The sequence below is a fragment of the Monoraphidium neglectum genome (genome assembly GCF_000611645.1).
Source record: "Monoraphidium neglectum strain SAG 48.87 unplaced genomic scaffold scaffold02093, whole genome shotgun sequence".
Classification (NCBI taxonomy): domain Eukaryota; kingdom Viridiplantae; phylum Chlorophyta; class Chlorophyceae; order Sphaeropleales; family Selenastraceae; genus Monoraphidium; species Monoraphidium neglectum.
The window spans coordinates 1-10,496 of record NW_014011535.1 but is presented as its reverse complement, the minus strand read 5'-3'; the positions used below and the strand labels follow the sequence as shown (position 1 = coordinate 10,496).

General features: G+C 65.1%; 3 protein-coding genes across 3 annotated transcripts; 2 read left to right on the top strand and 1 right to left on the bottom strand.

Moving 5' to 3' along the window:
* Positions 1–414: 414 nt before the first annotated feature.
* MNEG_9864 (putative membrane protein) lies at positions 415–1,670 on the bottom strand (the record flags this gene model as incomplete). The annotated part of the gene is made up of 4 exons (XM_014041666.1): positions 415–552; positions 878–1,069; positions 1,395–1,461; positions 1,657–1,670. Coding segments are annotated over 4 exons (411 nt in total), but the record flags the coding sequence as incomplete, so codon positions are not given.
* A 1,989-nt stretch (positions 1,671–3,659) lies between these two features.
* MNEG_9863 (hypothetical protein) lies at positions 3,660–7,896 on the top strand (the record flags this gene model as incomplete). Its single annotated transcript, XM_014041665.1, has 9 exons — positions 3,660–3,755; positions 3,993–4,067; positions 4,352–4,519; positions 4,804–4,943; positions 5,110–5,819; positions 6,210–6,362; positions 6,801–6,882; positions 7,120–7,291; positions 7,585–7,896. 9 exons carry the CDS (start codon positions 3,660–3,662, stop codon positions 7,894–7,896), a joined length of 1,908 nt encoding a protein of 635 aa, XP_013897119.1.
* A 1,179-nt stretch (positions 7,897–9,075) lies between these two features.
* On the top strand, positions 9,076–9,984 carry MNEG_9862 (hypothetical protein; the record flags this gene model as incomplete). Its single annotated transcript, XM_014041664.1, has 1 exon — positions 9,076–9,984. A coding segment is annotated over one exon (909 nt), but the record flags the coding sequence as incomplete, so codon positions are not given.
* Positions 9,985–10,496: the final 512 nt, after the last annotated feature.

Below are 10,496 nucleotides of genomic sequence, written 5' to 3'. Positions count from 1 at the left end.
CTCCCGAGCCCTTCGGCTAGTGCCTGAATTCTGACTGTGTTTTGGGGCGCACTCACCGCCTGGTGGGTGCACCGCGTCAATGTGCATCATGGCAGCCACAGTGAGCCCCATCGCCGTCGCACGCGCCGCGGCGCTCGTGCCCAGCACCTACATGGCGGCAACCGCAGAGACCGGGGCATCCAATACCACAGGCAGGTCAGGGCAGACCAGCATTCCAAAGATGGGTGGGAGCTGTATGTTTCGCATGATGGTATATAGCCTGCCTTCAAGAATCTTATTCAAGTCCGAGCAACAACGCCAGGCGCACACCAAGTGCAAGCATTGCACACCCACAAGCACCACAGCTCGAAAGTCACAATCAGAGAGCAGCCAGGCTCAGCCGCCCCGTCGAAGCGTCAGAGCACTGGCGCTCACCTTAAGACATGCCACTGCTATCGCCGCCGCCGCCAGCTGGCCGCCGACCACTGGCCACAGCCGCACGGGCTCCGCATCGGGGCGGGCGAAGAGCAGCACCGCCATCGTCCCAAAGGACCCCAGCAGCAGCGGCAGGCCCTGCTTTCGAAACAGGGTGGGCAGAGCAAGGGGTCTTGTGATGGGCCCTGTTGTGGTGGTCAGAGGTGTGACAGGTGGAGGGTGAGGCGGGTGCGCCTCTGCAGCGTTGCCCTTGCAGAGACAGCAGCTTGCCCTGGAATGAGTCCCAGTGCCCTGCCGGCGAGACGGGTTATCCACAAGGGCCAAAGGCTCGCGGCTGACACGGCTGTGCCCCACCCTGATCAGCCTCCCAGTGCTTGTCCCTATATTCTAACCAGCACCCATCCCACCCTTGCTCACATGAACCCACGCCTGTGCACACGCGGTATCCTCATACGCGACCCACCCGCTGGTGCGCCGGCCCCACAATAGGCAGCGACCCCGCTCGCCCCGCCAGCAACGCAAGTGCTCCAATGAACGCCGCCATGCCCAGCGCGCTCCACGCCAGGTCCGACGCGCGCGGCGGCCGCCGCTGCAGCCCGCCCGACAGCTTGGCCGCCACAAAGCGGCGCAGCGCCCGCCAGGTGCCGCCATTTCCCTTGGAATCGGCGAGCGCTTGGGACAAGTGCTGATCCCAATGCAGCGGCGGCGCGTTTGCGGAGGTTGCTGCCGTAGCAGCCAACGACACGGAGGCTGCGGGTGGGGCCGCGGGTGCTGAGGGGCTGCGAGAGCGCTGCGTGGCCTGTGAGGAGGGGTGCAGAGCGTGGCCCGGGCAATGTGATTTGGACGCGTCACGATTCTTTACTGTGTTTGGGCAGGCGCTCTGTGATGCGGGGCCGCTCATGCTGTGTGCATGTGTGGTATCCCTGCCACAGTCACAACTACAGCAGCTGGCGCGGCTGCTCAGGCGTGTGCGCGCTCACGTTGACGAAGGCCAGCAGGCGCCAGGCCTCTGCCTGGGTCAGCTGCCCATCGCCGTCCTTGTCCAACCTGTGAGTTGCAGTGACAAGGGGCGTGTAAGGGGCTTACTCACATACTGCGCATATGAGTTCAGGGACGGCGCCGCGCAATGCTGGGTTGACCAGTCAACCCTCTGGGGCGCCGGGGCAGGCACACCGAATCGAAGCTGTGCGAAATGCTGTAGGGCTGCTACCATGTTCCATGCCTCTAAGCGCTGGTGCTCACATTTGGAAGGCCATCGCAAAGGACTGCTCCTCCCCAATCGCAGGCTGCTGTTCGCCGCTTGGGTGGTACCGCGTCACAACCAGGGGCACCCTGCGCCCTGCCGAGGCACCGCGCGCTCGTGCAGCTGGGGGTGGGCATAGACGTAAGCCATGCCGGGGGCCGCCCGGGGCAGTCCAGGGGAACTGTATGGTGTGAAAAAGGGGTGTCGCAGCTTAGGGCACGCCATGGATATCATCTGCGTGCAGCAGCGGGCAGCATCGCTGCAGTGGGTGCGTCTGCCATGAAGGCATGTTGCGCGCGAGGCTGGCGGCTGACAAGTCGCTTGCCTCGTCCTGCCGCGGCTTACTCGACTATATGAAGCCATGTTGAGTGCCCCGCTTGTCATTGTGTTGCTCCTTATCACCGCAGACATCCTTCACCGCTGTTTGGGCTGAAAAGTGGTCGAATTTTGATCACTGGGTCATTTATGACAAAATATTACGGCATTATTTGCGCGATTAAGGTACGGTAAGATGGTCTTAGGCCTCTCCTGCTTTACCGGCACTGAATCGCCGGGAGATGCACTGCCGAAACCCACGATGTGATTTTTGATCAGCTGAATGTAGGTTGGCGACAGCCGTGGTCTCTGGAGCCAGGCAAAGGGCGGGCGTCAGCGCAGCTTCTGCAATGGCACTGCCCCAGGCAAGATTGGCACATGCCCCACGCTGGGCCAGCGTGTTCAAGTGCAATCACGAAGGCATATTGCAGGTATTGGGATCTCATATTGATGAAGACAGGCGTTTTTGTAAGTTGCTGGATCTGCACATAAGTCACACACCTGCACGTCACTGGCCGGTGAACCCAATTGTTTAAGAATACTGCCGGTGCACCCTGAGCACTCATAGGTGACAAGCACGACGACATATTTTGGGGGGCCAAGCTGGACCGGCCCAGCTTCTACACAAATTTGATGCCCGGCCAAGCATGCGCTTGTTTCCATCCCTGGCACTACAAGAACGCTGGGATACATGATCAGGCGCTCCACGGAACTGCACGGCACCTGAGCGCAACATCTCCACGCACATACAAAGTAATGAGGGTCGCGATAGTGCGTTCGTGCGCTGCTCACTCTGATGCGACTGTTTGTCATCTGAACAGTTGCGACTCATGCGATTTCACTGAGCCCTTTTGGCCCCCAAGGGCGCATCGCTTTGACACGCGCCCCTGCCGCCGACCTGGACGAATGGGGCCGCCATGAAGCATCTTTATACAGCGCCGCTCACTCAGGTGGACAGGCTGTCCACATCCAGGGTGGACGCTGACCTGAGTTGTGCAACTGCAGCGGCATCGAACATGCCGTTCGTAACACACACGATGGTGTGCTGCGCCCAGCATCGTGCAATTGCGATTGCACCACGCCGTTGGCTGCGAGTGAGGAACGTCGTTGCCGCAGCTGAGGGCGAGGATTCGCCACGAGGTGCAGGAGCAGCTGCCGCGCAACTGATGGGCCCCGACTGATGCCGCCGCCTCAAGCAAAACCAGCGATCGTCGCTGCGCTGCAGTCATCGAATAATATGTCGGTATGCGATGTTGGCACGGGTGCTTCCCGAGGGCAGTGCATGAGTGAACCTCGCTGGTCCGCAGACTCTAGCATTTTTGTTCGCGCTTGCGCAACGATAAAGCAGCAATGGGAGACAAACGAGAGTGTAGGCAGTCGAGTCTTCGCACTACACAAGTCCTGGCTTATACGTGAGCGGCTTGCAAGCGGCGGAACACTGCCAACCGCGCGCGGCCGTGCTCGATGCTGCGGAGCCGCGCATCGCACACGAGCCATACGCCGTGTGACACAACCGCCCGGCAATTTCAGCACCACATCGAAGCCTCAAACCCACTCGCAATACCTGCAGCCTGACTCGTGCTGTGCATCAGCCGCATCAGCATGCGTTTTTACATACGTCGCAACCCCGCCCACGCACCCCTGTCGCCTCCCTTTTGGCAGCTTGACCAACTTTGCACAGGGCACCATGGTCACCCTGCCTTTCACGGTCGGCGTCTTCATGGTGCGCGCCTGGGTGCCCGGCGGCGGCGAGGAGACCGTCGGCCGGATGACGGGGCTGCTGGTGAGACGCCGGCCGCGGCGGCTGCGCTTCAGCGCCTCACGGCGGGGCGGGAATTGATGAGGTGGCCCAATTGTGCAGCAGATGCGCTTGCTGGTTTGGCGCGTGGTTTTCATGACGTATGCGGTGTAGCAAGGCCGGGGTCCCGCCCGTTGGCCGTGACCGATGCGGACCCAAGTCGATTAGCAATCGAGCCCTATCGAGCCCTCTTGTTGCTAATTGTCGCGCGCCACCGCGCAGGCGGCCTCTTTTTCGCTGGCCCAGACCGCGACAGCCTACGGCTGGGGCCTGTGGTCCAGCACCTACGGCCGGAAGGTGGGGGACACACAAACTGGCCTTCAGGCGCGCGTGCGATGGCGGCGCCGGTGGCGGCGGCGTCGGCGGGGGCGCTCTGCTGCAGCTGCCTGCCTGCTGGGGTTGGAGGCAGCCCACGCCCCTTTGACAGCCCCTGCCTCAAATAATGCCTCAATCGCTGCATTGCGGACTCCCTGCCACCAATGCTGTCCTCTTGGCTCAGGCCTTTCAACTTGCCCACACACACACACACACACACATACACAAACCTACGCACACACACACACACCCCTATGCGTCGACAGCCCGTCATGGTCATTGGAAGCGGCGTCACCGCCGTCTGCCTGGTCTGGTTCGGCCTGAGCGGCAGCTACGCGGGCGCCTGCGCGGCGCGCGTCGTGGCGGGCCTGCTCAACGGCATCATATGCGCCTGGAAGTGCATGATCGGCGAGAGCTGCGACGACCTCACCCAGGTGCGCGGCTTTTGGGCCTGGCTGGCCACCCTGGTTGATGCTTCGCAGCGCGTGGGGCAGCCGGCAGCCCCGCGATTGAGTGGGGTCGGGCTCGGCCAGTTCAAGTGAGACGGGGGAGGGGTGTCCAGACCCTATGGACAGGGCCTCACGCGGCTCACAAGCTTGGTTCATTTCTCTCATTCGATGGAGGGGCGTGCACTGGGGGGCCGCACGTCAACCCCCACCAAGGGAGGCGGTGCCAGAGCTTGCCACCCCTGCATTGCCGCCCCCCCCCCCCCCACCAGGGCAAGATCATGGCGCTGATGTCGCTGGGCTGGGGCATCGGCTGCGTCGCGGGCCCCGCGATAGGCGGCCTGCTCTCGCAGCCCTGCGACAGCTGGCCTGGGGCGCCGCTGTGCGGGGAGGCCGGGCTCTTCCGGGCCAGGTGGGGCTCCGCAATTGCACCCTGATACTGGTGCTTGGGTTTTTGATTGCGCACGCATGATGCACGAGCCCTAAGCCCACTCAGTGATCCAAAGGCGGACTCTCGATCTGCTCTCAAAGACAACCTGACACCCCGCCGCGTGTGCGACCCTGGACGCGCCCGGCAGGCCGTACCTGCTCCCGTGCCTGGTGGTGGCGGCCTGCAGCGCCGCCAGCTGCGTTTGGAACGCGCTGCTGCTGGAAGAGACGTTGCCGTCCCTGGTGGCGCGGCGGCGACAGCAGCAGCAGGAGCAGCAGCAGCAGCAGCAGCAGCAGCAGAAGGAGCAGCAACAGGAGCAGAAGGAGCAGCCGCAGGAGAAGCAGCAGGCAGTGTTGGGCTTACTGCAGGCGCAAAGCGTCAGTGCCGGCGACGTGGCGCGGCGGCTAGCTGAATTGTGGCGGGGCCGCAGGTACAGCCGGCTGCGCGCCGACTGCGCATTCGGCGCCGGCGCCGGCAAAAGCGATCGCACGGACACCGTTGCTGGCGGCCAGGGCCTGGGCCGCGTTGACAGCGCAGCTGACTTTTGGCTGCGGCGCGGCGGCTCAGGAAAGAGCACGGGCAGCCTCAAAGGCCAGGGTGTGTATGGGCGCAGCGCGCAGGGCAGCAGCGACAGTGGCAGCAGCAGTGGGACAAAGGTGGCGGCAGTGGGGGCAGCCGCAGAGGTGGAGAAGGGCGGGCGGGCTGGCTCGAGCGCCGGCGCGGCCGGCCTGCAGCTGCCGTGCAGCTGCCCCGCGGGCGGCTCCCTGGAGATGGCAGCCCTGAGGGTCGGCCGCGGCGACAGCGGCGGCGACCGTGGGCCTGATGGCCACGGCGATGTCAGTGCAGCTGCAACTGCGAGTAAGCGGGTGGAGCGTATTGATAGTGGCTGGTTGCTGCAGTCATACCGCCAGCCCTCAGCGCTCGCACCTGTTGGGGGAGGGTCCCAATGCGGCAGCGGTATAGCCAGCAGCAGCGGCGACGGCGGTGGCGGCGACGAGGACGCGGCAGGAGGCGCTCTCGGGGACCAGTCGCCGCGGCAGCGCGCGGCGGGCACTGGCCCCTGTGCCGGCGGGGGCCCACGAGGTGGGGGCGGCAACGGCGACGTGGGCGATGCACAGCCCTCAGAGGCGAGCAGCCCTGACCAATTTGCAGACAAGGAGTCCGGCCGAGACGGCAGCGGCGACGAGCGCAAGAGGCTCCTGCCGGACTCGCCGCGTGCATTGAGCTGCTCGCCGGACGGCTCCTCAGATCGCGACAGCACAGACCGCGGCGCGCCGGACGGTCCCTGGCACCGCGATCGGCAGGTGGTGCTGGCGCTGCTGGGCTATGGGGCGGTGTGCCTGCTCTTCTGCATGCTGGATGAGGTGATGCCAATCTTTGCATCCGCGCCGATCTCTGAAGGTGGGCTGGGGCCCGCCTGGCGGAACATCAGGGATGGCCCCCAGCGGCTCAAGCCGCAGGCGCCGGTCGAGCGCCGTTGTGTTTTGCAGTGTGGTGTGGTGGTGTCTGACAGGGTGGCGTGGGGTGACGCGATGCGGTATGCAGCGATGTGATGTGACATGGCGTGGACTGGTGTGTTGCATTGCGGGCCTTAGGGTGGTCAGGTGGGCACCCTGAAGTGGTGGCCCTCCACCACCACGCCCTGCCACCACCTGCCAATTTGAGCGCATTCCCAGCCTGCCACGCGTCTGCCGCAGGGCACCCTGTCTCTTCGCCAGACGGCAGCCTTCGCGTTGCTACGCATCCTCTTTTGCAGCCCCCCTAGCAGCTGCACCTCCCATCCGCATATGTTCATGTTGCACCCCAACCCGACTTTCAAACACCCCGTCCCCCGGGCAGGCGGCCTGGCCATGGAGGAAGCTGACCTGGCGGTGCCCCTCGCCCTTAACGGCGCCTGCCTCATCCTCTTCTCGCTCCTTGGGTGCGTGAGGGGCTCGCGTGTCTGCGGCGGGCGGCGCTGGCAGCTGGCAGGCGCAATTGCGGATGAACGCCTTGGTAGAGATGATTGAGCCCCACGCAAGGTCAACCTGTTGAGCGACCATGAATTCTGGTGCAGGATCGTACTTGCATTGAAACAATGCCAAGTACGATTAGTCAAATAATTTAGTCAGCGTTTGACGTGCTCCAACGACTGCACGTGCCTGCTGGCTGGTTGCAGGTACCCACCGCTCCAGCGCCGCTTCGGGGCCCTGCCGCTCTCGCGCGCCGGGCTGCTGCTGTCAGCCGCGGTGTGCCTCGCGCTGCCGCTGCCCTCGCTGGCGGCCGCGGCGCGGGGCGCGACCTCGGCGCTGCCGGCCGGTCTGCTGACGGCGGTGCTGGCTGCCAAGGCTGTGGTGCAGGCACGACGCATGCACTTTGCATTTTTTTTCTTTCTTATTGGCTCTGGTCCAGGAGAGAGAGTTTTTTTGGCAGTGCAGGCACTGTACGTGAAAGTGTGCGGGCATGTCGCAACACGGGCGCACATGAGCTTGTGCATATGCATGCATCGCTTACGGCCTGCTGCCGCACAATTCCCCACGATACTTCAAGCCCGGTGGAGGGCTACAATCTCCTTCTATGACCCTGCCGTCACATAGCCAACAAACATCCGCCCACCCAATCCTCAACGCAATCTCGTCCGCAGTGCTGCGCCTTCACGGGGTCCATGATCCTCGTCAACACGCTGCCCCACCCCTCCCAACTCGGCGCGGTCAACGGCGTCGGCCAGACGCTCGCGTCCCTTGTCCGCGGCCTGGGCCCGCTCTGCGGCGGCCTGGCCTGGGGCCTCGCCGCCCACGTGGCGGGGGGCCAGTTCCTCGTGTTCGGGGCGGTCGCGTGCGTGGCGCTCGCGGCCGCGGCCCTGTTCGGGTTCCTGCGGGTGCCCAGCCCGCGGGACGGGGGCCGGCTGCGGGCCGACGACCCCGCGCGGGGCGGCACATCTTGCTGCGAGGCCTGATGGGGAGCCTTACTTTTGCGGCGGGCCACGGGCGTTTCCCGTGGCCGCGCGACGCCCTTTGTACTACCGTGTGTGACTGGTGCTGCAGGAGCATCGTCACCTAGCCCCTCCTCAAAACCCCATTGGTGAGCGCCCCGTTGGATGGCGCTATAACCCAACCTCCGATCTCATCTCTGTCTGTCTCACCACCCTCAGCTGCTGTGGTGTGATCAAGAGCCGCTGGTCTATACAAGACCGTTGGCACTGCTGCACATGTTGTCGGTCATTGTCAACTCTGTACAAGGGTTGGTCACTTTGCAGCCGAGCGATTTTGCTGGCACAAAGGTGCCTCAGATGATAGGACCGAGATTCCCCAGAGGTCTGCACGCGGCCTGCAGCCCTTTGCTGCGGCCGCAGCAATACCGCCCGCGCCACTGACTCACGCACCGTTGACTTTCTGCAACACGAAGGACCTTGGCCACATGCAACTTGCACGGGCGCCCGTGGTGGCTTGTTGCGGCGCTAATTGATTCCGACACTCTTGGTGCACTGTGCGCCTTGAAACGTGCTGTAAGGTCTAGATGTTGTCAGCCTGCGTCACTGCTGACTGATCTTATGTGAGGGGCGCAACTGCGCGCCTGGCTTCTCGACACACTCAGCACCACTTTGACGCGCCATCGCCGAGATCCGTGATGAGTTGCGCCCTGCTATCCTTGGTTGTGAAATTGCGGTATCTGCACATCTCGTGGTCATGCACTCCCTTGTCGGCCGCTGCACCAGTGCCAAGCCGTAATCAGCGGGAGTGCAGCAGCGCTGAGGCAGGACACAGGCGGGCCTGTCGCGGTGCAGTCTGCACACGAAGCGGCACGACCGGTTGTGGTGCTGCCACGAGCTGAACGGCCGGTGATTGGTCACCGTACTGTAACAATTTCAACAGTGTGTGTACATACACCCTCATCACCGGCATTTGCACCAGCGCGCGCTGGGTCACCGCAGGTGTCCACAGTTCCTCCGCACACTGGTGCCTGTATGTACCCGGCGCTGTGTACCTCGTGCAATGTCGAATACGGCTTTGTCACACCGTGATTCACCCATACGACTTGATGAAGCCCCGGTAGTTGGTCAAAAATGAGCAGATCACCCTTGCCCCTATGTCAGAGGGCGGCAAAAGGAGGATATGATTTGGAACTCGACGTCAGCATGGTGCAGCTCCCTCGGGATGTGCTGTTAGCGATCTTCTCTTGCCTTTCCAGCGTGGACGACCTGGGCGCGGCCTGCCTATCGGCCAAGGCGCTGCACACCCACCTCACAAGCGATGAATTCCTGCACGTGTGGTTCCGGCGGCAGCACACGGTCCACTTACCCCACACCCCATGGCAGTATGCGGCGGTCTCATGGCGCCGCCTCGCGCGCCTGGGGCCGCTGCAGCTGGCCCAGTGGCTCGCCGCCCACACAGCCATGCGGGCGCGCGAGCTGCCGCCCGGCACGCCACCGCCCGTGGCCCTCGGCTGCGCAGGCGCCGCGATTTCGAGCGGCGACGCGCCCGCAGCGCTCGCGGCTCTCTGCCCGCACGCGCGACACCTGCTGCTCCCGTACGCAGCGCACGCGGGCCGGACGGACGTCGTCGCGGAGCTGATCGCGCCCTCACCAGACGCCCAGCAGCAGGAGCAGCAGCAGCAGGAGCAGCAGCAAGAAGAGCAGCAAGAGCAGCAGCATCAGCAGGAGCAGCAGCAGCCCTTGTTGGTGCTGCCCTTGGCTGGCGCCGGCGGCCTGATCCCTCACCTCGGAGTCGCCGCGCCCGCGCCCGTCGACTCAAACATCGAGCGCGCACGCCTGGATGCTCTTGACCTGGCGCTACGCGCGGCGCTCCTCGGCCGCCGCCCGGGCGCGCTGCAAGCGCTGCTGGCGCACGCACACGCCGCGAAGGCCGCCGCCGCAGCAGGCTCGGAGCCGCCGCCGGGCGGGCCGGGGCCGGGGCCGGGGCCGCAGCCGCCGGCGGCGGCGGCGGAGGCGGCGGTCGGCCTGCTGCAGCACGCGGCGGCCTGCAGCGACGTGGAGTGCCTGCGGCTGCTGTGCGCGCCGGGCTCGCCTTTCGCCGGAGCTTCCTCGGTGGGTTCGGGTCCTGATTTATGGTTTGCCGCGACCACTCGCTCTGCGCGCTCTGCGGCCGCCGGCGCCGTGCGTCCGGCCCTCCTTTGCAGCGCCCTCATTGAGCGCTCCCGGGCGCGTCGGCGTCGCTGGCTGTCCGCGCAGCATCCCCCGGCACTCAAACCAGCGGCATGCCTGACAACTGGATGCACACACGGAGCCCCCCCAACTCCCACCTCAACAACCTCACCGCCACCCAAACCTGACCCCCTCCGCCCTCACCCCGCCAGGCCGCCGGGTGCCAGCCGCTGCACCTCCTCTCTCGCGCCCTCGGCCGCCCCGGCGGCGAAGCGGCCGCGGGGCCGATGGTGCTGCACCTGCTGGAGCTCTGCCCGGGCAGCCGCCTCGCCCACCTCATACCGCGGCTCATAGAGCGTGCCTGCCGCTGCGGGCCGACGGAGCTGCTGGCGGCGGTGGAGGCAAAGGCGGACGACGCAGAGGCGCGCGCGGCGGCGCCGGCGCAGCGCGCGCTC